The sequence below is a fragment of the Branchiostoma lanceolatum genome, chromosome 9 (genome assembly GCF_035083965.1).
Source record: "Branchiostoma lanceolatum isolate klBraLanc5 chromosome 9, klBraLanc5.hap2, whole genome shotgun sequence".
Lineage (NCBI taxonomy): Eukaryota > Metazoa > Chordata > Leptocardii > Amphioxiformes > Branchiostomatidae > Branchiostoma > Branchiostoma lanceolatum.
Window position 1 is genome coordinate 18129222 of NC_089730.1, and position 27294 is coordinate 18156515.

At 40.7% G+C, this 27294-nt stretch overlaps 3 protein-coding genes across 3 annotated transcripts; all 3 read left to right on the forward strand.

Moving 5' to 3' along the window:
• Positions 1-460: 460 nt before the first annotated feature.
• LOC136442644 (hemicentin-1-like) lies at positions 461-18332 on the forward strand. The gene is made up of 31 exons (XM_066439589.1): positions 461-598; positions 1014-1150; positions 1672-1853; positions 2476-2563; positions 3299-3420; positions 4233-4383; positions 4918-5190; positions 5679-5948; positions 6742-7017; positions 7637-7816; positions 8568-8675; positions 9026-9313; positions 9590-9656; positions 10053-10127; positions 10568-10674; positions 11053-11084; positions 11489-11563; positions 11958-12107; positions 12575-12662; positions 13065-13189; positions 13839-13933; positions 14386-14529; positions 14981-15077; positions 15393-15474; positions 15621-15697; positions 15986-16025; positions 16437-16534; positions 16955-17089; positions 17576-17633; positions 17995-18085; positions 18320-18332. The coding sequence occupies exons 1-31, from the start codon at positions 483-485 to the stop codon at positions 18330-18332; spliced, it is 3840 nt and encodes a 1279-aa protein (XP_066295686.1). The 5' UTR covers positions 461-482.
• A 52-nt stretch (positions 18333-18384) lies between these two features.
• LOC136441744 (tyrosine-protein phosphatase non-receptor type 5-like) lies at positions 18385-22911 on the forward strand. The gene is made up of 3 exons (XM_066438196.1): positions 18385-18460; positions 18738-18818; positions 19516-22911. The coding sequence occupies exons 1-3, from the start codon at positions 18446-18448 to the stop codon at positions 19663-19665; spliced, it is 246 nt and encodes an 81-aa protein (XP_066294293.1). The 5' UTR covers positions 18385-18445; the 3' UTR covers positions 19666-22911.
• Positions 22912-23776: 865 nt separating this feature from the next.
• LOC136441745 (myoneurin-like) lies at positions 23777-25995 on the forward strand. Its single transcript, XM_066438197.1, has 2 exons — positions 23777-24090; positions 24695-25995. Exons 1-2 carry the CDS (start codon positions 24012-24014, stop codon positions 25903-25905), a joined length of 1290 nt encoding a protein of 429 aa, XP_066294294.1. The 5' UTR covers positions 23777-24011; the 3' UTR covers positions 25906-25995.
• The last annotated feature ends 1299 nt before the right edge of the window (positions 25996-27294 follow it).

The following is a 27294-nucleotide window of genomic DNA, read 5'->3' on the forward strand; positions in this document are numbered from 1 at the left end:
CACTTACCTTTGCTGTTATCAAGACCAAAATAAAGTTTTGGAACTTTTTGTGTCATGTTTTTTTTTAATTGTTAAGGCCACAGCAATTTGATTTGTGGTTCTCTTATTTGGAAACAAAAAGGTGCTGAACTGAAAGGTCAACATTTTGTAGTTTTGAGCAGAAGGAACTAAAATAAATATCATGTTAACCAACATTGTGGTTCTCTCATACAGAATTGTGAATAGAACACATTTTATATTTGATTGCATGCTCAGCCTTGGAAAGCAGATAACTCTAAGACTTGATAATGCACTGGGCAAGAGAGTCATTGCCTAATTCACAACATTCCCAAGACTATGTTCTCATGGCAATGTGTTGCTTGCCCCCTGTGTTAAACATGATATTGTGATTTGAAAATAAGGACAATTCCAAATTAAGTGTTATTTATTGATTTTCTGTGTGCATTGTGTCATCAGTGCAACCCAGAATCCAGATCCGGCCCATGAATGCCTCGGTCCTCCCCGGTAAGAATGTGGAGTGGACTTGTGAAGCAACCGGCATCCCTGTGCCCACTGTGGTGTGGGACAAAGATGGCATGGACATCTACAGCTTGAATGGGTAACTTACAGTTGTTTTCTGCTTTACTGTATCACTTAAAACTTTTCCTAGAATGTCGTACTGCAAATACGTTTTACTTTTCCGGTGGTTTTATTTCACGGTTGAAACAATTCTGTAGTACAGTTACTGTTACAGTAAGTCATGCAATGTTGAAATAGACGGGGCTCGGTGACCTGAAGACCAATAAATCCTTGTAATTAAAATTCTAAAATATTGGGCAATGATAAAAAGAACACTGGCCATATTAATCTACTCTTCTATGTGACGCCAGCTTTATGACAATGCTTGAGTCAGAATGCTGAAGGTGGTTTCCAATTAACCATTATGGTTAAGACTAAAGATAAAGTATTTGACAGATCTACATGATTGTAATGACGGAGTTTCCCAGAACTAACTTAAAGGACTTTTTGTACAGGTCTCAGTACCAGGTGGGTGAGGACGGTGTTGTCCTGACTGTGATGGAGGCAGACCCTACCACTGCTGGGCTGTACACATGTCATGCCTACAGTGATGCAGGGGTGGACACTGCTTCAGCCTGGCTCAAGATATACAGTAAGTAAAAAAAAGTAAAGGTTCCATAGCCTTTGAGGGGGTCTAGAGCAGTACTGGTTTTTCATCCGCCAATTGTATTGTGTCTTAGGTATTGGAAGATGGAGCCCATCCCTCTCCTTCAACCTTTAACTAAACTTAATGATTGCCAAATTTCAAAGTCAAGGTCATTCGAGTCTGAAAAACTCCATTTATAACTGGACTATAGCCTGATATAACATCTGTGGATCCCTCAAAATCATGCAGTGTTTGAGAAGACACTGGATGTACAAATTTAGATGACTCAGTATACAGTATACATATATTGCTGCCAAAAATGTCCTTTTAGAGTTTGCAGACATGTTTGGGGAGCTAATTATCCTTCTGTGTAATGTCAGCTTTTATCGAACCGACTCTCAGCATGGTTTTGATAAATCATTGCCATCTAAAGAAGAATTTTACACTGCCAAAATACTTTAACGTTTGTAGTCCGTCATCAATATTTCTGTATCAATTCTAATGTTTAAACTATCTTTTATCCACAGCTGCTCCAACCCTGCTCTACAACTCTGAGAATGAGACGCACCTACAGGGTGACCCTGTGGAAGTGATCTGTCTTGCCGTGGGATATCCTGACTCACAGGTCACATGGACGTTTCAGGGGGAACCTCTCACAAACAAAATGGGACTGGTGGTGGAGGAGGCAGGCATTGTCTCTATTGAGAAGGTAGTTAAGTCTGACCTGTTCTGGTTTTGAACTGGGCATGCACAGTGGGATACCTTGCAGGTAACATGTCAAAGTTGAAGGCCTCTGAGACATAAAACACGTCTGGACGTGGTGTCAATCATAATTACCATAGTCTTCACAAGAGCTGTTTACAATTTAGTTATAGCCCTTCACCTTTGCTCTCGCATATATACAGTTCAAATTGCAAACTGTCTAACTTATTGTCATTCATATTGTGTAGAGAAGTACAAGATTGATGTATGTATCATTCACTAAATTATGATTCTCAATTGTGTACACGTAGAGATTGCGTTCTGGTTTAGAATCTGTGATTCTACTGGGTAGAGATCTTACAAAAATGCAATGGGAGTATCTCTTACCCTTCTACTAGAGATATTTAATATGGAACATTATTTTGATCTAACCGTTTTGCACTTCATACAAAGTTTAGACTGTATCCTATCAGTCAGATGGCTGAATTTACAAACATTGCATTAGAATAATCTTCTGTTTCTGTTTGATAAATCATAAACTCAAGAGAGAATCTATTGAAATTAATGCAAACTGAAGTATTTACAACATTATAGACAGTTGAACCAAAGTTTGCCTTTTTGTTTTTCAGGTGACCTTGGCAGATGCTGGTTTGTACCAGTGCAACGCCTCTAACTTTGTTGGCTGGTCAGAAGCATCTGTGTACATCACAGTCCACAGTGAGTAATGTTACAATCATACACAGCATGCTAATTTAGATCAATTAATTTGACATGTTCAAGCCATACAATGCAGAATTCTACATCCAAAATAATGCAAATTTTTACTGAACTAATATATGGCTCACTAAGTATTATTGCCAAAGACATTTTCCGACATCATTACCTGGAATTTCATTTCCCTTGTCATACTATGGGTTCATTATAAAAGACTTCTGTATTTTATGTGTCGCCCAAGTCTGCATTGTGCCAGCAATTTATTTCTGATTTGAAAAAAAATGTATTAAAGAGCGCATTTAGATTTAGAGTGTAGTACCTCTGTTTTACAATTTCTTCATGCCCCCTTTTTTTCAATCATTATTTTTCTTGAACAGTTATCACAACATAATGTTGCACCAGCTCTTATCATTTAAGTTAAAGTTAAAGTGTCCCATACATCTTGATCAGATGCGTTGGGGTGGCGCCCATCTCCATTTCTGTAGCCCTTGGGCCACACAAGTGAAAGTCACTACAGCAGGGGGCTGGTCCGCTGGTAGTGATGTGTGTTCAACTTCCATACTCTTTCCCAAATGCTGAGTGCTAAGCAGAGAAAGCAGTATGTAACATTTTTAGAGTCTTTGGTATGACCCGGCCGGGGTTCGAACTCACGACCTATACCGTATGCAAGGCGAACACTCTACCCACTAGGCCATTGCACCTTATCATTTGCTAACAAGTATAACCGTCATCTTCCAGCTCTGCCCATGTTCACCCTCCGTCCGTCCGACCAAACCGTGTACCCTGGTGAGACGACCCACTTTCCATGTAACGCCACGGGGGTGCCAACTCCACAGATCTCATGGACATTCCATCCAAAGGTAACCCGATCCTCTTGACTAGTACTGTCACAAGAACAGAGTGCACTATCAAGATATTTGCTGTATTGTGATTGGTTAAGCCACCTAGGGCGCTATGCATGCGCACTAATGGCCTAAAAAAGCCAGAACACACTGTAATGTGCTCATTCGAGCCTTGATCCTTGAGAAAGCCACACACAGGCGAAACATGTCGGTGTGGGCTCTAATAAAGTTCTAAACGGGAACTATACGCGGCTACAGCCTCTTTTCTGAAGATGTGGCGTGAGTGTGTATAGTTGGTTTGAGGTTGCCCACTACTACTGCCATAGTACTGTCAATCATAATTAGCAGTTCAACCAATGGTAGCATGGCAATGAGCGGTTCGGCAGGTGAGAGAGGGGCTGTATGTTGGTCAAATTTTTGTTTGTTTTGATTATGGTGGGCAGGAGAATGGTCTATTCGGTTGGTTTATACATTAAGCGGAGTACCTTAAGACCACCATATTAGAGGGGGGACTTTATTAAAGAGATCTACTTAAATGCAGCATCCCAGATTTATGCACGCTTTAGATATCTTTAGAGACTGAGGCCTCAATAACACAGTTTTTTTAGAAAGAAACCTTAGTTTAATTTGTCATACCATAAAAGATAAAACTTATGATGATGTACGGAATGTTGTTTCCATAAGATCTGTATACTATACCTTACTGTGTGTTCATTCAATAATATTGATCAGTTTTGAGTACGACGACCTGGGACAAATGTGTCTGTGCCGTTAGTAAATCTCTTTCAATTCACATTTATAGTTAATGTGGCATTTCTTTTTTTTTTCAGACACCAGCAGCTGGACAGCTCCATCCAAACCAGTCCCTCGCTGGTGACCTGTGGATTGTGGCGGCAGGGTACGAGGATGAAGGGATATACCATTGTTCCGCTAGCAATGCAGCAGGCAACGTCACGACAACAGCAAGGCTGGATATCCTCAGTAAGACCTGCTAGGTCATTTAATACTGGTGTTCTGGACTTGTGTGTATTTTGCGGTATCTCACGGGCTTCTGCTTTTATCCAGTGGGCTTCCATAGAATAATTTGAAAGTGCTTCAAACATGCTACAGTACTGGATTTGGATGTTGGCATTGATGTTCTTATACATGTACATGTAGTAAGCAAATTTTGTTTGAGGAAACCAATTTACTGCAAAATTTCAATGCAGAAATGTTTGTGGTGGTTTAACACTTATGTTCAAGACTTTCGTGGTGACCGTTTCACTGCGAACTTAAAATCACCGCAGACATTTTTGTCCAATACCTTAGCAGTGACTAACTAGTATATAGCATTCACAATGGTTTTAAGTTGGCGGCAGCACTATAGTCTATAGCGCTGCCGCGAACTTAAAACCACTGCGAATGCCCAATTTTTGTCTAAACGCAAAATAAAAACCACGCGAACTTGAAAGCATTCTCAACTTCTGGTGCATTTTTGAATGAATGACCATTAACATATTAAATGTCTTGTTCCAGCTCCTAGCAACATCACTGTCCCTCCTAGCAACCTCACCCTTGTCAAGGGGAGAACCGCCGAGTTTCCCTGTGGGGCGGTCGGCTTCCCTCTCCCAGACTTTACATGGACTTTCCGGAACACGACGATCGACCCCTCTGCTGATAAGTACATGATAGAGGAGACAGGTACACTCGTGGTGAGGGCTGTGGACCTGGGGGATGTAGGCTGGTACAGCTGTGCTGCTGACAATGGGGTGGGGAATGACACCGCATCGGCCTACATGACTGTACACGGTTAGCTAGACTGTTCTAAATAATATTCGTTCGCTTGTTCATTCATATATTTGTTCATTCATTAATTTTGTATGTCCATCCATAATCATTCATTCATTCTATCATTCTATCTTTCATTTATTCATTCACTCAGTCTGAAGCTTGCTACCTTCGTTAATCAGTTTTGTCTGTGAATGAATTTGAATAACATACTATTAGCAAGGTTGTAATTTTGGTTCAATCATTGTAACTGCTATATATACATGATCCATTTGCCATCTCTCTGACACATTATGCTCTAAATCTGTTGCGGTGTTGTTGTTTTTTTTCTTCAGTTTTTGTGGTGACCTCAAATACAAATTCACAATGCCGCAAATATCCCTCCTTTGTATGACATACACTGCTAAAACCTTGAGGTTCTTTTTCCCCTCTTCTGTAACGTTGAAAAATTAAATGTTGTAGCTTAAGCTTGATACAACCTGAAATCCAATTTTGATCTTTTCCCACAGTACCTGCACATTTCAGGAGGCCCCCTCGCAGTCTGGCTGTGAACAACACCCAAAACGTGGCCTTCTACTGTGAGGCAGGGGGCGTCCCCCCTCCCAGGCTGCACTGGTTATGGAACAACTCCCCTACCCTGGGGAAGGGCATCCACGTGTTGCAGGACGGGCGCTCGCTGGTCATCCACTTCGCATCCTACTACCACGAGGGGAAGTACACCTGTGTGGCCAGCAATGCCTTGGGAAGCAGGAAAGAGGAAGCCTTCCTCAACATACACCGTGAGTTTTCTCCTTTTAGAACAGAGTTTAAACATTGTTGCAAGTTCAGTTCAGATCATCATCATCAGTGAAGTTACGCTCAACAAGTCCCAGTCTCAAACATGACAGAGCAAAGTGCATCATCCTAAAGTCCTGCATCCCCCCCAATTACCTTGTTTTGTGTAAAAAAAAGGGTGACCACATCTACAACTCTCAAAATGTGTCCTTGAGACCTAATTTCATGAATTTCTTGACCACACAGAATTTCAGACAGACTAGATCGGCTTCTTTTATCTGTAAACTCACAATGTCGTACACTGTTAATGACATTCTCACTGCTGTCCTTTGTGCTGATTTGCATTTACGGTGCTCTCCTGATTTACAGTGCCTGTTTAAAGCATTGTACAGTAGAAACCGCTTATTTGCAATGCCTATTTGTCAGCGCAATTTTCCCTAGTACCCGGCTTTGCTGATTATGAGATGTTAGCTCAAACTGACCCGATTGAATCTACGGGACAGTAAATCGAATGCAATGACACAAAAAATACAAACACGGCCATATTTAACGGTTATAATACAGTGAACTTTATTTAGATCAGTACATTTACTTGTAACATTTATAATTTTGTAACTGTTACAATAGCGTTGTTGTGGGTACAAATTTTTTGGATCTTAGGCTTTGTGTATATGGGGTTCGATAAACAATGGCGTCAATGGGAAACGGTTTGGGATTTCACAATCCTTTGCGATTGGCCGGTTTTTGCAACAAAGCGTATTGCAATTAACTGGTTTCTGCTGTATATCCTAACTCCAGGCAAGCCCAAGGTGACTTCCATCTCCAACCCCAGGCCGGTGAGAGAGGACGGCAACGTCATACTGCACTGTCCGCACGATGGCTACCCCCCTCCCAAGGTACGCTGGATCCACAACAAGAGCAGGACCATCGTTCCCGATGAGGACAAGTACTTCGTGTCCGGGGAGGGCTCGCTGCAGATCCACCCTGTGGCGTGGGGTGACTCGGGGCTGTACATGTGCGAGGTCTGGAACAGGCTCGGCTCCGATGTGGCCAAGACAGAACTGGTGGTCTGGGGTAGGTCATTTTGAGTCTTAAATGTTACATGTAGTACAAACCAGTGCCACTTGTGGATTCTGGGTAAGATCAGAAGTTAAGGCCCCTCAGAAGAAAAGTACTATTTAATGTAATGTGGAATTCTTTACAAATACTGTAAATTATGTTGGACATGAAGCTTTTATGACCTTAGACGACAATTTATCATGACAGCACTTGGAACTATGAGTTGGCCTGTTATGCTATAGTTTAATAGTATATTAGGGAGAAGTTGTTACGAACAACTGAAACTTCATCAATAGATTAACTTTGGACCTACACAAATTTCAGCTGAGTACCTAGTGTCAAGAGACAAGCGGCAGAGACTGTTCCAGGAGTTCTATTGGTATCATAATAGTTTGCATGAATAGCCTTGATTGATTGATTAATTGTATTGTACCCAATGTGCATATGTAAGGATATCAAATGTTATGATAAATGTAGGCATAATTCTTACCTTCAAACGACTTACCAACTTACTTTAATGAAGCTACTATTACTGTGACAGTCTTGTTGTCAGCAGTTGATGATTGCTTGATGTTTGCTTGCTTGAATGATTGATTGATTGATTGATTATTGATTGATTTTATTGTAACCCTAGTGGCACCGAGGTTCACCAAGCCTGAGCCTTATGGAACGAAGGAGATCTTTGTGTATGAGAAGAACGTGACGGTTGGCTGTCAGGCCATTGGCTCTCCTGCACCGTCCATCAAGTGGTACAGGGAGGGGCATGACGGGAAGGCCCTGGCACTGTCTCGTCATCAACTCCTCACTGTCACAGGTAGCAGAGGTATTTTTTGGTCTTTTCATCTAATCTTTATCAGTAATCAATAAACAGAAAAGTCATGACATAGATAAACTGATCATGATAATGTTGTAAGAAAAGGGATGAGCGCAACAGTCGAGTAGAACAGAAAGATTTTGTACTTTTATCTGTAAAACTTTGACTCTGTAAAACATGCTTCGAAAATTTTTTAAGCACTTGTAAGTATTTATTTCAGACTGCTTGATAGCATTCACAGAACTGTCATCTGTTTTAAAAGACATCCACAGTGCTGTCCTTGGTGTTGAGTGACATTCAAATAATTGTCAATGGTGCTGATGGGCATTGATACTGTTGTCCCTGATGCTTAGCAACTTTCACAGTGCTGTCCGTTGTGCTGAATAACATTTACAGTGCTATCTTCACTGCTGAATAACATTCACCATAAATTACTGTCCTTGTCTATTGTCCTTGGTGCTAAATGATATTCAAATTGCTGTCACTTGTGCTTAATTACATTCACAGTGCTGACCTTGGTGCTGAACAGCATTTGCAGTGCTTTCTTTGATGCACATCGACACTGCTGTCTTTGAGACTGAACAGCATTGACACTGCTGTCCTTTGTGCTTATCAACATCGACAGTGCTGTCCCTTGTGCTGTAAAAACACTAACAATGCTGTCCTTGGTGCTGAATAACACCGATGTTGCTGTCATTTGTACATTCTAAGTAGAATCTTAACATTGATATTGATGTTCTTCCTTGTTCAGGAGATCTGATCTTTCTCCGTGTGACTGAGGATGACAAGGGAACTTATGTCTGCAATGCCTCCAGTGATGCTGGCTTCATCACTACCACAATCTTCATTGAGATTCTGGGTACGACATAGCTGCTGTATTCTCAATGATATTCCCCTGGATACAATCAAAGGAAAATAGATTTACCCAGCCTAAATTTTGGACACTCATTAATATTTAGCCAGACAACAAAATTTAATTTGGATATGAAGTGCATTGGAAGAAAATGTGCTGATAAAAAAATAAAGGCTGGATAAGGTTTTTTTTCTAATATCCAAGTATATGTCGTGTTGGAAGTTTGTAACATTCTCTGACACCATGAAGCTGGGTAGCTTTCAGAGAAAAAAAAAAGCAAAACAAAGTCTGGATATGACTACTAGAACCATTACTCCTGACCATTAACAACAACCTTTTCATTCTATCTGATTCAGTTCCTCCACGGATTCACGAAAGCCCGTTCAACAGCACAGTGACCGTTGGCGGTACAGCTAAGTTCCGCTGCAAGGCCCACGGCCAGCCCAAGCCTGAGATCTCCTGGACCTACCGACCTGCGATGCCCATTCCGTTCGACCACGACCGGCACATCCGGACCACTCTGACCGACGGAGAAGAGCTGACCATTAGGCGCGTGACCCGTCATGACCAGGGGATCTACGTGTGCGAAGCATCGGGAGGCAGTGCTGGGAGAGACCGGGCCATGGCAAGCCTTACTGTGCACGGTGAGTGACCCACATTTCTACAGCCTTTAGCCTGCTACAACTGATCTGACAGACTCAGGGATCTTTATTCTTCTAATGGTAGACTATTTCCACAGCCATGTCACCTGCCACAACTGATTTGACAGACTCTGCAATCTTTTTTTTTTCTAATGGTTTCACAGGTTTCATCATTTTTTTTATGACCACATGTCACAAGACTAGACATATTTCTGTCTTCACCCTAAAAAAACTTACTACAATCTTGTAAAATGATATGTGTTTTTCCCATGCATGCAGGTCCTCCCATGATAGTTGAACATCCTCAAAGTGTGGTCGTCACCAGCAGAAAGAGGATCCTGTTGGCGTAAGCATAAAATGCTGCCCTTATATCACGTTATTCTTAACATGTTATATCTTTAGCAAACTGGGAGAGCATGGGTCCTGCTGCTGAGATTTAGCATCTCATGTAAGTTTCTGTTTGAAACAACACCGACAGAATATATTGTATATTAAGTTTTCTGGTGTAATGAGTTTTATTTAAAACACTGCAAACTTAGAAACACCTTTGAAAGGTCAAAATGGACAGTGACTGAATTTCCATAAGTTTGTTTATAATTCTGATCAGGATTTTACATACATGTATTGAGTTGGAAGAGAGTAACCAGGCTTGCAGTTATCTAGGACTGCTTTAATTTGTCCTTTACTCTCAGGATAAACAAAAATTATTGGCTGATCTTAAGATAGATTTTCTTTTCTGCAGCTGCTATGCCACAGGAGAGAGACCACTCAACTACATATGGAAGAGGAATGGCAAGTCTATTGGTACAGGAACAAGGTTGGTAAAATAGAATCTTGTGAACAAGGGAGGAAGAACGTAATTTCTTGATAATGTCCGTTCTTGTTTATCATCTAAGAGTCATCTTTTGGGGCAATTTTTACAACATATCTATTTATAACCTTATCTCTATTGGTTGATGAAAGTTACACATCCAGGTAGTAAGATACGCCAAAATAATTACTCAAGCAACTGGATAAAATCTTGAAACAGTGAGACATTTCAGAGAGCATCCACTGTCTTTCGTCAGTGACTAACGATGGGACTGAGAACACCAGGTTTTGTACCAAAACTCTGAATAGATATGTTAACGAGGTTAAGACAATTTAGGATGTTTTGTCTCTATTGCCTTACCCCATGACCAATACAACTTTGGTTCCAGATGGCTACCTTAGTGGACTGAAGATAATGCTTCATGTTGACATACACCCCTTCTACAGGATACTGCTGCCCAAAGATGTCTCGGATGCTCTCGGCTCCTACCACTGTGATGTGTCCAACAGCTATGGAACATCCAAGTCACGCACTGCCGTGGTTCGGACTCAAGGTTTGTTTTACTTTAATTACTGTATACTTCTGAAACACCGTATATGAATTGAATTTTCTGAAAAAAGCTTTTATTTCAATGTCATTGATGAATGGGAAAAATGCATGTACACATGTACATGTAGCAGCTAGAGAGACAAAGTCTATCTCAAACTGATACCTGTAGTAAAATATTGAGTACTTTGGAGTTGATTCATATCCTATAATGATAAATAAATTATAGTACATTGTGATCATCATCTAGATCTGCTGGTCAGAACAGTACACAAGTTTGATACACTGTTTTTTGATTATCAGTTCAGCACATACACTTCACACCTGACTTTGTGATATATCATACCTATAACATTTTATTTATTTATCTTTTTCTTGAATACAGGGTATGGTAACATTCAACGTGAGCAGCTAAGTGTAAGTAAAAACCAAAGAAGACAATTTTAAGCCGACTCCTTCTCCACATAACCTCCTTGTAAAAACCTTTTAAAGTCCTCAGGCAAGAAATACATCTATTTAGATGATGACTGTTTAACATACATCTGCATATTAGGCATATACAATGTCACTAAGTATAAATCAGACTCTGAAGCAGCATTTACTCACTGACAGGCAGAGGAATATGTACATTGTAGGGCTGCCATGCACACTGCTTCTTTCACTGCAGCAGCTGCTGTTTTGTCTGTGGGACTGGCAGTAAGTCAGTATGGGTAAGGGGGTGAAGTCAGCGATTTCTCATTGCATTGTTCAATCATAATGCATGTAATAATTTTTCTTCTGTTGCAGACATTGCGATAACCTTGTTTTAATGATTTTTGTAGTTTGAAGCTGATGTGAAGATGACACATTTGGCAAACGAGAATCAGGGAAAGTTCTACCCCAGCCTGAGAGATCAGGTAATGACCAAATTAGATAAAAAACTGATGTTCTCTCTATGTTCAGATTGATTTTCGATATGTAATGTTAATGAATTATCTATTGGTCAACAATTGTACATGGTACAATTGTATGGGAACGTTAAGTCAAAAGCAATAATACTGACAGAGGCTGATTTATTGATGAAAAGTATACATGTATAGTGAGCAAAGTCCCCCTGTATGGGGAAACCAGTTTGTGTTGTTCAAAATCGTCTATTGCGGTCCAACATCATTATGTTTATCATCATTGTCAATGTGTGTCAGCTAATTTGTTTTTTCTGCCATGCATGTCTTTTAAATTTGTATTGTCTTTTTATCTGAAACAAACAAATGAATTAATGAATCGAAAAACCTCTCCATCCCCCAACGTTAGCTGGCAAGCCTGCTGAAGATATCCACCAACAGGGTCGAGTACCTGCGGGTCTACAGGGGTATGCTGACCTTTGACCTGGTCCCGAGGGACGGCAAGAGCCAATCCGAGCCATCCTATTTGATGCTTTCATACGACCTGGAGCAGAGAAAGGTTGGGACAAGTTCAGACATTCACAAACTAGACATACAGCATTGATTGTGTCTGTTTTGAACAAAATACAACTATTGAGCTTTTTTGAATGCACTTAAACCTTTTAGATTAAGAATGCAAACTTTTTTGTTCCATTTGGGCACAATTATTTTTTCTGTGTTACTGTAAGTTTTGATATTTTGCTTGATGGAAAAGCATACTTTGTATCATTCAATAATTATTCAAAGTATGTGGAAATATATAGAAACAGCAACTAGATGTGATTATATCTATCTAGTAGCTAAGGTTGATGTGCCAAATACCTTGTACTGTTTATTTATTAATTAGCAAATCATTAACCTAATATAGTGTCTGTTGCTTTTGATGTTGTAATTATCCTTATAGTTTTTTTTTGCAAGCATGATAATAGTCCAACATGTAGAAGAAATCATAAAAGATATTTTTTATTCCTCTGTTTAATCGCACAGAGGGGTGAGCAGCTTATTGTGAAGTTTGGGGGAGACAAGTATGGCCTGACCTACATCCCACCTCCAGAGCCAACCCCACCCAAGCCAGGTCAGTCACAGATTCATTCTCATTGGGATCATCAAAATGGTGGTACTAACCAGCCAGTGGTAGTATAGGTCGTCCACAAATTGATATTTGGTAGTATAGGTTATCCACAAATTCCTCTGCTATATTAATTTTGTAGTTCTAGTGTCCTTCAGAGAGGTTTGTGTGATAAATCAACATATTGAGTTTAATGCAGGGTTTACACTACTGGTACTAAGGTCTAAACATTCTTTGATTTTTAAATAATATAATGAGGTTTGGAAGACCGGACAGAGTGGTGCAGAAGAACCCATTGTCTCCCGAGATGACATCACTAATGTCCTCGTTCAAGGTTCAAGGTTCAATGAGGTTTCTCTTCTCCTAGAATGGCATTGAATGTTTTTGGTCTGCCTTTTTTATTGTCAGTGGAAACCAGGACAGTGATCGTGGAGAAGAGAGTGCCGTATCGGGTGACAGTCCGTGTCCCGTGGAGGCCGACTACCACCCCACAGGCCTCCACGCAGGACGCAGGGCTGGATCAGAAAGTTGTGGTAGGTATCTGCATACATCTATGCATGGGCACACACATACATACGCACAAACTCACGCACACCCACGCACACGTGGCCTCCACTCAGGACGCAGGGCTGGACCAGAATGTAGTGGTAGGTATCTACACACATATATGCATGGGCACACACACACATGCACAAACTCAGGCACACACACACACACAAATGGCCTCCAGTCAGGACGCAGGGCTGGATCAGAAGGTTGTGGTAGGTATTTAGTAAACAAACTTATCAGACATTTTATCTATCTTTGAATAAACGTTCCCTGCACTCACTCCTGGCCTTTACGTAGGACTCAGAGCTGGTCAGGAGCATTATTTTACATCTTTCAGCAGAATTTGTTGATTGCCAGAAAGTTGCTGAATTGACCAGAGAGTCAACCATATTTTTCAATACCTACTCAAACACTTTAGACGAGGCTCAGTGACCATTGCGAATATTGGTTGATCCTTAAAAATCATGCAGTAATCGAGATGACACTAGATGTATTGCTGCTGAAAAGGTCCTAGAGAGCTTGCAGACTTGTTGGGCAAGCTATTTTCCTGTTGAGTGATGCTCTCTCAAATAAATGTAATATCCATTGATTTGCCATTGATGGAACTTCTAAATGATTTAATGGATGTGTCAGCCCCAGGATGACGACATAGATGTGGGAGTGCTGGTGGGGACTGTCGTTGGTACCATTGTGTTCCTCAGCTGCATCTTCATATCCATCACTGTCTGGTGAGTAGAACACACCATCATCATTAAACAAATTATTAACAAAACTGTATATTTATTAATTTTCATGGCGCCTGAATTTCGCAGTGGATGGGGAAGGAAATGATTTAGTAGTGTGGTAACCATCACATTGGAATCGCATATTTATGGATTTGCAAAGGAGAGGTCACTATAAAAACCGCAAAACAGCCTCAGACTATACATGCGTCAATCTACTGGGCAGGTATCTGAAAGGTCGTACTGTGTGCAATAAGTTTCCCTAGAATATGTTGAAGTTTCCAATAGACTAAGTACACAATGGACATAATTAAGTCTACCTGTATATATTGAAGCCTCTATTTTGTGTCTGACTCAATAACTCCTATTAGTAGGTGATTGTACTATGTACATGTACATGTAGGTTCCCTACAATGTATCAAAGTCTTCTAACATGTGTTAATGTACCTGTATCCTAGGAGATCGTACTTTGCGGACAAGAAGACCCCCAAGACCCCCCACCAGCAGTTCTCGTTCCTGCAGCATGGGTTCGGTGTGGAGGGGTGGGGGAACAGGGGGGACCGCTTCGAGCTGGAGTATCACCCCCCTCCCAACATGATCAAGTGAGACAACGTCATACAGTTATCATATTAAACCAGTTGTAAACACTATTACATTGTAAACTTCTTTTCTCTTGGGTAGAGATTGTGATCTGGTAGTATCACTGATTCTGCCATTAGAGATCTTGACCGTCTCTGTTGACAGAGACTTTGACCATGCAGGTGCTAGGATATAAATCATGATGATATAGACTGTTATAACACTAGTCTACAGACCCTATCTTTCTGGGGGTCACTTCTTCTTTGGAGATAGTGGCTAATGAATAGTCCCATGTTTTTAATGACTAGGTTTTATGATTTTGGTGAAAATATTAGTTTTTGATACTTACATCTACCATTGAAAAAATTGCCAGACTTTGCTTTTCCCTTTTGTATACACTGATCCTTTAATCATTGCTTGCTTTGAGAATACACACACACAGACCTTACAGTTTTGTGTTGTTCCTGTCGTTAGGTCGAAACCAATGGGGTACCTGACCTTGAAGAGAATGGTGGAGGACATTAAGAACGCAGATGACGGAGCGCTGGCAGTGCTGAAGCAGGAGTTTGAGGTGGGCGGGGTCATTGCCATGACAACTTCATCTTATCATGATAAACAATTTGCTTGTTTTGCTTTCTCATACTTGTTTTGAAACTTACTTACTCTTTTGAGCTGTGTACTTAAACACAATTTTATGCACTGGTACATGTACGTGCCCATACCTGTACCAGTCCTGAACTTCTTGTGTCATCTGTTTTACAGTCTGAGCCATTGTAATTTGTAGCACTCATTGTAAATCACTTGACTGATTTCTCAGTTTTTTATCAGAGCAGTATCAGAAAATGTTTTGAAAATTCTTGCCTTGCTGCACTTTGTTTCTCAACAGAGTGTTCCTCTGAACCAAGCCAAGATTCACCACACACCGTGTGGCACTGAGCAGAAGAACCGCTACATGAATGTCCTGCCGAGTAAGTAAAATATATCCGTCTCAACTTTTCTTATGTTTTAATATCATGTGTATTGTCCACTCCCATACATATATGTTAAGTGCACCATCTGTAAACTGTAACCTTATGAAACTCAAAGATACGGAATGTTTGTTGTTGTTTTCCAGACCCGCACACCTCTGTGAAGTTGTTGCAGCTGAACTCTGATACCACCACTGAGTACATCAATGCCAACCACATCAGGGTACTGTTAACATACATATGTATCTTATAATGTCTTTGATGTGGCACAGTCAAACTTCCATGGACACTAGAATCTGACATGGAATAAAGTGGCATCAGGCCTAGGAAAATTAATGCTGTATTACCCATCAAACAATTAGGCCCCCAATAGCTTGGCACTGGTAGATTTTGATTTGTAAGGCGTATCAAAACCATCATCATGGTCATTCTTTCAGCTTATTTTCAATACATACACAGACTGTGATAATGATTATAATTGTGACAAATGCATTTCCATGTTCTGTCTCAGGGCTATGACCGTCGACAGAATGCCTACATCGCCGCACAAGGTACCGTCATATTTCTTAACCAAGATAGAAGAAATTGGAGACTAAAGATTTGACTTCTGTCCTTTTATGTATTGCATCTAATCTCAGTTGTATTTCCCAGTACCATTGCTTACACTTTGTAGTTTATTGGTTAAGTTTTATAGGGAATATGAAAGCTGAAGGTTACAAATCAGTAATCATATCATATTCACTTGTTGTTGTGCGGTATACTTTTGTATTTGAGGCCAGGACAATAAGTATACATTTAGTTAGTTATATGCAAATTGTTCTAGTAGTAAGATGAAATACTAGAATTTTCAATCAAGAATATTTTCATCTCTGTTTGCTCCCTTTGCTGCATTTAATACCCTTTGCTACACCTAATTGAGGAGGTATTGTCCTTTTTCCTTCCCTTACACCCCCTGTCTACAGGTCCCCTTGGTACGACCCGTCAGGACTTCTGGAGGATGGTGTGGGAGCAGAACGTGGACATCATCGTCATGACAACGGGGCTGGTGGAGAGAGATCGAGTGAGTCAGCATGAAGCTTATCAGCACACACACTATTTCAGGTTTCAATTTGAGGCTGCACGCCCTAAAGTCATGACTTTGTGGTGATATTGACATGAGTTGACATTAATATTCTGTGCACTTGTAAGTTCATCTGTGTTGGTAGAAGTCATTCTGAATCAAATTTAACTGCAACTTGCCCACGCAAAGTTGTGCTCAATCAAATTTTCAACCAATCTGGGTTCTACAACCATCCCTCAACACAGACGAAGGCCGCCATAGACTTTTTGCAACTTATGATCCACTGCACACCAAGCCATGTGTCCTATGTGCATTAGTTGACGTCACAGATTCGGAAGAAGTGGATTGCTCATTACGTGACAGAGGCTGGAGCTGATAAGCCAAAAATCTGGTTAATATTCTGTGTGTTTGTTCCTTCAGGTGAAGTGTGCCCGCTACTGGCCCAACTCGAGCGGCAAGACCAAACACGAGGACTACGGGGACCTGATCGTCACGGTGCTGAGCGAGGACAAGAACCAGAAGTACGCCATCACCAGGATGGAGCTGCAACACAAGGTGGGTATACAGCACTGCTGGGGTGGGATGTCTTGTTCTTTACCCTTGCCAAGAAAGTCATATTTTTGGTTGCGTGTGTCTGTGTGAGTATGAATTGGACAACTCAAGAATGCCTTGGTAGATTGACTTTATATTTGGTATGTGGGTAGGTCTTACTGTGACCTCAGTATGATTTGATTTTGGGGTCTTAAGACTTTCCACACCACGTAACAGACCTGCCCCTGGGGCTGAACACATTTCACACCATATAACAGACCTGTCCCTGGTGCTGAACACATTTTACACCATGTAACAGACCTGCCCCTGTTGCTGAACACTAACTACACCATGTACAGGCCTGTCCCTTGTGCTGAATATTAACCACACCATTTGAAATACCTGTCCTTGGTGCTGAACACTAACCACACCATGGAACAGACCTGTCTCTGGTGCTGAATATCCTTAACACCATGCAACAATGTAATCATCAGCGTTCTTTTTCTACAGGATGCCTCCGAGGTTCGTCACATCTGGCACTACTGGTACACATCCTGGCCAGACTTTGGTGAGTCTATTCAACTCAAAATAGGTATTAGAACTACATGTGTCAATCACGATTGTGAATAAAACATGGAAAATAGGAGTCAGGCATTGACTCTTCTTAGCCCATATCAGAAATGGTTTGTTCCAACAGTCTAGCTCCTATGTTTATTTTTTTCTGCATTTAAGTTTGCAGGTTTTTATTTCGCGCCAAGGGGAAAATGGAGTGTTCGTAGTGGTTTTAAGTTTGCGGTGATACGGTCGCTGTGAAAATCGTGAACATAAAACCACTATGAATATTTCTGCATTTACAGTGCTATGTAAGAAACTACGTATGGCTGAGAACTAATTGAATTGTGGGTTTTTTCTCCATTTTCCCTCATAAGGCGTTCCTGATGAACCAGACTACATCCTGGACCTGCTGGAGGACATGAACTGTCACCGCGCCCGCTCCAAACCTGTCATCGTTCACTGCAGGCATGAATCAATTTTTTTCCCTCTCTTTCTTTAAAAGAATTGTAACAATGATCAACTCTACTGTAACGTCAACTCAGGTTCCCTAAGACACCCTTTTTTTTAATGTCTTGGTCCTAGGGTATCCGGCAGAATTATGGGAGTTGACATTACATGCAATTTCTTAGGAAGAGAATACATACCAAAAACACCAAAAAGTAAACTAAATGAACAATCGTACATCTTGTATTTTTAAAGGCAAGCCAGGTAAAGTCAAGCCAAGTGACTCCAAGGATAGTACTGTTGTTCTTGAGTAGTAACAGCTTGTTTCCTTTCTTGCACAGTGCTGGGCTGGGCAGAACTGGAGCCTTTATAGGCATTGACATGGGCATGGAGCAGGTACTGTCACATTTTATTGTCTGTATCTTAAAAGTTGTAGTTTTTTCCAGTTTTGCTATAATACAAATTTTTATATGAGTTCAAAGCTCATTTTTTTAGATTTTATCTGATTCCATCTGCAACAATCTTTCACTGCAATGCTAAGTAACTGCTTTCTTTTTGATGATCTTTGTTCTTCCTTTTTTTTTCAAAACAGCTTTTTTTGGCCTTGTTGGTAAGGGTGTCCACTTTCAACAGATGTGGAACTAGCTTAATCCCATGAAACTGTCTTCCGTAGATTCAGAATGAGAGCATTGTGGACCCCCTCCTGTACTTCACCAGGATCCGTCAGGACCGCGGGGGCTCTGTCCAGACTCTGGTAAGCCTTACATTTACATACTTGTATCTCCGTCTTGCTATTGCATTGATTACAACAGCCATGCTGACATGTGACCTATACTATTATTAACTATGCATGATAGCTAGTTTTAAAAGTTCAGTTTTGAGCTGTTACTTAATCTTCTTAGGTGTTGTACACTGCTATAAAATGCTGAAAGTTGAAGTCATTAACACTAGTGGAAAAGCTGTTTATAGTGTCACCCTCTGTCTGTAACTGATAAGTAAAAAATATCTCAGATTGTCAACTCGTGTGCTTCTGTACTACTGACTGTTGGACCCGCCTAGTGCAGTGAGCTTGTGTTATTGTATATGATTTCCTTTTAAATCCAAACCAAAAAAAAACTTTTAAGACTGTATTTTGTACATTCACTCGTAATGTAAAAAGTGTTTCCGTCACCACAAGGAGAAGACTGTACGATTTAAGTAAAAAGTATTTCCATCACCATAATCACCATTAGATTTATGTTCAAACCTGTCACCAACAGAAGTAGATCTAGATCTTAGTACTTCGCTTAATTACTATCCTAGTATAGGTATTAACTATTGATATCAGTGTATTTATAATCTTCATTCATTACTAGATGTGTTTGTAATGAGCCTTGAAGCATGTATTTACAATAACAATTATTATATATATAGAATTATCATTAATTTGTTTTGAATATTTCCCCCTCCAGGCACAGTACATCTTCATCCACCAGGTGCTGCTGCTGTACTTTGAGCGGAAGCGCAGCGAGCTGGCCATGCAGCCCGACCTGACCCGCCTGTCCATGAGCACCATGTCCCAGGGCGCCAGCTCGCTTACACAGCTCACAGCCATGCTCTAACTCACACAGCCCACAGCCATGCTCTGACTCACACAGCCCACAGCCATGCTCTGACTCACCAGGGGACCAGGACTCACACAGCTTACAGCCATGCTCTAACTCACACAGCCCACAGCCATGCTCTAACTCACACAGCCCACAGCCATGCTCAGACTCACACAGCCCACAGCCATGCTCTGACTCACCAGGGGACCAGGACTCACACAGCCCACAGCCATGCTCTAACTCACACAGCCCACAGCCATGCTCTAACTCACACAGCCCACAGCCATGCTCTAACTCACACAGCCCACAGCCATGCTCAGACTCACACAGCCCACAGCCATGCTCTAACTCACACAGCCCACAGCCATGCTCTGACTCACACCACCAGGACTCACACAGCTCACAGCCATGCTCTGACTCACACCGCCAGGGCACCAGGACACCAGCTTGCTCACACAGCTCACAGCCATGCTCTGATTTACACAGCTCACACCACCATGTCCCAGGTCGCTGACTCACTCACACAGCTCACAGCCATGCTCTGACTCACAGCATACAGGCTCACACAGGCCACAGCTATGCTCTGACTCAAAGCACAAGGACTCACACAGCTCACATCACATCTTCTGACTCACAGCCAGACCTGCCCCACAAGGGCACCAACTAACTCTCACAGCTCATGGTCATGGTCTGACTCGTAGCACCAGGTTACCAGCTTGCTCACACAGCTTACAGCTATGCTCTAACTCACAGCATACAGGCTCACACAGGCCACAGCCATGCTCTGACTCAAAGCACAAGGACTCATACAGCCCACAGCCATGCTCAGACTCACGGCATACAGGCTAGACACATGAAGTCAGTATTCTCCTGCTTATTTTTCATCCTCACAGATTTACCAACATGTTTTGTTTTGTGAACTTCTTCGTTTACATCTATTAAATGCTATACTGTTGCAATGATATAATTATGTTAGCTGAAACCTAAGGCAGAAATTTTTCCTCACAAGGAATTATGCCACTTGTGGCATACTTATATCTTCAGACAAAAGATTACAATTCTCAATCTGAGTGTCACATTTTCTTAGATGTCAATGAATGAATGCTATGCTGTTGTTACTTCTGACTTGATGACTGATATAGATTACATAAGGGGGAATCTTAACTTAAAATATAAAAAAAAAATGGTATGAACATCAAAAATCTACAGAATGCACAAAGAAGTACTAGTCAATTAAAGTAGCCAAGTGACAAAAACTGTTTGGAAAAAAAAACTAAAAACAATTGGATTTGGGAATCAGTTATTCCTAGTAAGAAAAAATTATGTCACTTTAAAGAAAGAAATAGGTCTACGTAGACAATGACTTTCATTCTCTTTATATTCAATGTATTCATTTATATATTAATACTTTATGATGGGCAGTATATCATTAAATGCTTACTAATGTTAGTAATCAATTTACAAATAGTTTTTAGATGAAATGAATACAGTGGACAGTTGGTAAACCACTAGAACACAATTCTTTACACACAAAGTAAATTAAATGCATGGTGCTTTTAGTGTTCGTGGTTTTCGCAGGACCAATGCATACTTTTAAAATAGCACCACATAAATGCTGGATCTGTCATCTGCTTGCCTACCATCTAGTTTCAACTACAAATTAAAAACCACCACAAACACATCATTTCCTCTCTTACGCAAAAATTAAATCACCCCAAACTTTAATGCATTTTACAGTATTTCATATTTATTACGTACTTATAGCTTTGTTATCCAGGAGGCAGGGCAGTATCATTTGAGAAAAATTTCATGTACATGAAATCTAGAAATTTAGGAATTTCAAACTAAGATGAGCAGTACTATATATAGAATTGCAGACTGTCTCCTCACAACGCAGAATATTTGATGGAGATGTAGGGGTTTGATACACATGGTAGCCTCTTTAGCAGGCTCTGACATCAGCAAAACACAGTCATTAATATCAACATGCTGGCTGTTGCTTAGTGCCTGGTACGGAGGCTATGGTATATAATGGGCAATTTAGTCATGCCGTACTGCATGTGCATTACTACTTTATTTTGATGTGGTACATTTGTAATGGTGACATACAATTGATTTGATTGTATATAAATTGTATTAATAAGTAGTTTTATTGATTTTCGCAATTAGATGGTCGCATAGTGACTTAATAATCTTTTGCCACTGTGTTTGATGCACCTTTGCTGCTTTTTTTTTTCAAGCACAAGCCGATGTGATGTCAAATTCAATGTAATTTGGTTCCAATAGTACACTGTATCAACTATTGTATCTGGTTGAAATTTAGAGAAACAGATAGTAGGAATAGTCATGTGAAGTCATGTCAAAGACATTTGTGGTAACACCAGTGATGGCAAGAGCTTAGTACATTCTTGAAGAGAATACCCGCACATTGTATTTCTCGGTTATATCTCTATTTCTTGGGTTACAATTTCTCTTTTTACTTCGACCAAGTTCAACTGTAACTATTATGATGATAGTCAACAAAAATACTCTTCTTTAGAGCTATAATGCTATATGCTCTATTATTCCTAGTCGCCATATTCATACATGTAAGGACCTTAGCAAACAAGTTTTATTTAACAGGACCTTGAAACAACACATTTACATGTAAGTGGAATGCGTAGCAATATTAAACTTGAATTTGGGACAAAAGACTCAGATTTTGTCAATTCTCACAATTCTGTTGGGTATTCTAAGACCTCCAAGTTAAAAACATCGAAAGTGATCTACAAATGCAGCATCAGTAATACCTGAGGTATGCACACTTCATATATCCAGGTACCCTCCAAGCAGAGGAGGGGTTAACGTTCCGGCTGGTTTTTGACGTGTTTTTAGGCTTTGCCAGCTTTCTACTTTGTCATTTTGTTGTCTCTTCAAACCCCACGAAAAAATCCTCTGCTTGGAGAGTAATATGCAGGTATTCAAGACATTCTTGAAAAGGCTTCAAGTACACCTTTTGTTAATGTAGCAGTCTTAGGGCACCTTCTGTGATGAGTTAAAGTTACCGTTTTGTGGAAGTAAAGCGTACTTTGAAAGTAAATCAAAATACGACTACTGATTAAAGTCATAAGGAGAAGTAACTTTTACATGTTGGCCATGTGTTACTGACTAAACTATTTGTAGTTGGTTTAATTAAGTTTACCTTTTCAGCTGTTCAAGCAACCTCCGCTTTTGATGGAAAGATTCTAGAATAAAACGGACTGCTTGTCCCTGCAATCCTTATCTCCTTTGCCATGACGGCAACATGAAGTTTTCCCACTCTTTCTCTACTTTCTGGTCCCTTAATTATGACGTTTTGAGACAAGCTGTCGCATTCATGAACAGAAAAGCCCCACGTGAACTAAGCAAAAGAACTGAAGACAAGAGTTCGGAAACCTCAGATCTCCATGAAATATTTTGATTATGCACATGACTTCCACATTTGCATAATTTATGCTTGGCCAGTTATACCTTTAACTGACTTACACAGGTCACAATATTAACAGTCCTATAATTTATCACTTAGAAGAATTATGACACTTTCGTAATAATTATCACTTTCGTGAAAACGCCAGGTGAACCATTTTCGAAGTTGACCTTCGTTCCCACTACTATTAACCTACCAAAAATCACGAAGATCCATCAAAGGTTTCTCGAGTTATGCTCTTGACATACATACAGACCCACTCCACAGCTGGTGTAACCGATAATGTAACCTTCTTGGCGAAGGTAATGATTAATAGATGATATTCGATGACGCAATCTGCCCCTGCCGGGCCTTGCAAATTTAATGTGACCATAGCATAACGCGGATGCCAGTCTGTGGTTATAGAGGATATTATTGGGTAATCAGGTTTACTTTGCGGTCATGGGTTGCAAAGGTCAAAGGTTGCTGGTTGAAGGGAATTCTGCGGTGTGATCAGAAAGAATTTCTTGTCTTTGCTGTCGCTTCACACGGCAAACGGACCGTTTTCTTCGGAAAATATTCTACACGACGGTAAGTGTGTAATCTTACGTTCATTCTCATTTGAATACTTGAATTATTTATGTGTTCGTGTGGCTTTTGGGCGTTACCTCTGCTCATGATCAAGGGAGGGGAGGGGGGCAGAAATTTAAAGCCACATAGAAAATCATTCTGGGCGGCTACCGGCTGCAACCTATTGTTTTAGCTTTACTATAAACATTTGCAACGTTACTATTGATTAAGATTTGATAGGAATTTTTATTTAATCACTTTTGAAAACACGGAGCCTATGACTACAAGAAATTTGCGTGGAGGTAAATGAATGAGTTTGTCACAGATCATTAACGTTACACATGCACCTTTCCAGTTTTGCTGAAACATGGCGACACATCCGCCGTACGTCCACCGACTGATGTCGTCCGGTCTACAGAGGAGGCTCAACCAGCAGCGACTTGCAGGTGAGGCACTATGTCACTATGGAATTTCTGTCTGCAAACCTGTGGTGTTTACTATTAAACAACTTTGAAATACCATAATTGAACAATTACTCATCAATTTGTCTGCTTTGGTAAAAAGACAGTTATGTTTTACTACTAGTAACCTTCTTGGTCGAAAATAAGATCTTTCCTCTCAATCAGTGAGGAGTTCCTGTATGTAAATATTACAAGTTATTGTAAAGATACACATACCAGTACTATGTTTTATAATGATGCCACTCTGTTCCAGTAAAGGTTAGGAAATGACTAATATAGTAATAGTAATAAAGGGCCTAGAATGTCAGGATTCTAATGCTAAATCTGTTCCATGTACAACATATGTGGGTGAGACAGAATGGATATTTTAATCCATGCCTAAGTACATTTATTGGGGATTTGGGGGCCAAAGGGTAAAACAATGTTAATTAGATGCAAACCCTGATCCCATGTCCCAGCGGGGTTCTTCACAGATTAAATGATTTACCAAGCCCACCCCTCTGTAATCATTGTCTGTAAGGGAGAGTGCAGATAAATTTTGGTAAATTACAGGCCTTACAAGTCATTCATCATGATCTGTCTATTGCAGGACAATACTGTGACTTGACCATCAGGGTGCGGGATGGGTCGTTCCATCTTCACAGATGTGTGTTTGCTGCCTTCTCCTCCTACATCACCCAAATGGACTCTTCCAGCCAATCCCTTCTCATAGAGCTCCCAGCCCTCACGTGCCGAGGTGTCCAGCCCCTTGTTTCATTCCTCTACACCTCAAAACTACAGCTGGATAGCGATAACATCTTTGAGGTGTACACGGCAGCCGGGTACCTCCACCTTCAAGAGGCAATCAAAGACTGCGTCGACTTTCTCCAGAAAGTAAAGAAGCAGACGGCAAGCTCGGAAGGACAAGGGGACGTCTTAGAGGCCACAAGCACAAGTAGAAGTGAAGATGGTTCGGAGACGGCAGATCCTACGGCTGTTGTCTCTGCTAGCCCACATCCCTCCACAGTCACCTGTAGTCCTGCAGGTCCAAGTGAAGCAGAATCAGGGTCCCCGGTTATAAAGATTGAGGACTCAGGAAGCTGTACAGGCTGGGAGGAGTTCGCTGGGTTAGAGGACCTTAGAGACAATACAGAGACGGAGCAAATTGTATCAGCAGAGCATGGCATTACAGAGGCAAGGGCGGAAAACTTGGACCAAGAAACAAACAGCTTGGATAAAAAACAGTTCTCAGTCAGCAAACAATCATTCCCTGAAGCAGAGAGCTTAGACACAAGAGATGATCTGAGCATGGCACTGCCACACCAGTACATAGTCGTAAACCCTGAAGACCAGCATAGACAGAATACTGGGATGGACACTGCTGTCAGTGCAAGCACAGACAACATGTTGGGCCCCAGTGTCAGCATGGTAGGTCCACATGTTGTTGATAATCCTACATCATATTCCGTGGCAGATGCATCCAACCCAGGCTACACATACGTGTATGGCCCTGCTCTTATGCATGCCGGAGCCAGCAGCGGTGTGAATGCAGGGCACAATGGAAGCGAGTGCATCTGCCCGCTGTGCGGGTGCGGGTTCAGCCGGAAGTCGACCCTGAAGGTGCACATGCGGACGCACACGGGCGAGAAGCCGTACCACTGCAGCATGTGTCCCGCGCGCTTCTCGGTGAAGTGTAACCTGAAGCAGCACGTGAAGAGCATGCACCTGCGCGACAGACCGTTCAAATGTGACCTGTGTCCGGCCGACTTCACGCAGCGCCAGCGGCTCGTACGACACGTCTCTGAGTACCATCATGCCTGAACAACGCAACGTTTTCTGAGTACATATATTCATGTGGTGAAGAGCACCTTAACGATGATGATAGATAAACGAGCCAGGTTGTTTTAATATGACCTGTGACCGGCGGACTTTACATAGCGCCAGCGGACACGTCTCCGAGTATCATGCATGAACAATTGGTGTCATAAAACTCAAGACACAACATTTTCTGAGTGGTTTATATTCATGTGGTGAAGAGCCTCTTAAAGATGATGATATATAAACGAGCCAGGTTGCTGTAATGTGACAATGACTCTTAAGACATGTTTCAGATTATCATACATCAACAGCAACAACAAATACTCAGCGATTTCAAGTTTATAAAGCCTTATGCTAAATTTAAGGTTACCATGTTAAAAGTGATAATTTGGGGATGTACAGCTTACTAAGTAAGTTTAAGGTTCCAATGAGAAAAAACTCAGTATTTAGCAATGTTATGGCATCCTTTCGTATACATGTGTATTACTTTATGTATAGCTATGAAGAAAGACTAAAAATGTATGTCAGTGAATATTTCTGAAGGCTATGTTTAACTTAGTAAAAATAATCTTTGACCACTGTTCTTTCAAAGGATACCTGAATTTTGTTGGCCATAAGGACTGTAAAGAATGCCCTAAATTCGATTTTGTAAAACTATTGCATATGTAGGATGTGGCCAAACCCCTTACTCTATTTTTTTTCTTCATTTTAAGGATTACCACGTTGAAAGATTTTATTTGAGATAATTTGTAACTGGACATTCTTACTCACTGGGTGTACAATTAGCTCTAAGTACATGTAGTATTGTGTATCCAATAGTATTATGGTATCTTTGTTTTATTAATGTCATGTTTTATATCGTTATGAAGAGGTATGACTGTTAACATTACTCAAGTGTTAGAATTTTGTAAAGTCTTAGAGTATTTAAACAACTGGTGTTATGAAACTCATATGGCACAATATTTTCGAAACACTTTATACACATGTAGATTATACCGGTAGTAATAAAACTTTCAACGATATTTATGTCCTCCAGTTATTTTTATTAAAGACAAACTGGTTGTTTTCTGTTATTGAAACACAACAAGTTTAAGGACCTCGATTTGTATTTCAAAATAATAGTAAGAGTGAAATTTTCTTTCCTTGGTTTTGAAAATTTATGAACTAAGTGTTAAAGTGATAAAGGATCAACTAAACGTTTCAACTGCATCTGTTTTCGAGATACCATTAATGTTAACTTTCTAAACACAGCACTCAATGTTTTTCAGGATATAAGAAGTAGAAAGAGAGAAGTTACTTTTCTATAATGGTTTATACCAGACTAACAACGTTTGCTATAGAGAGAATATTTGCCAGGGGAGTTTGGCCACCACAGGATAACATTTGCCTGCG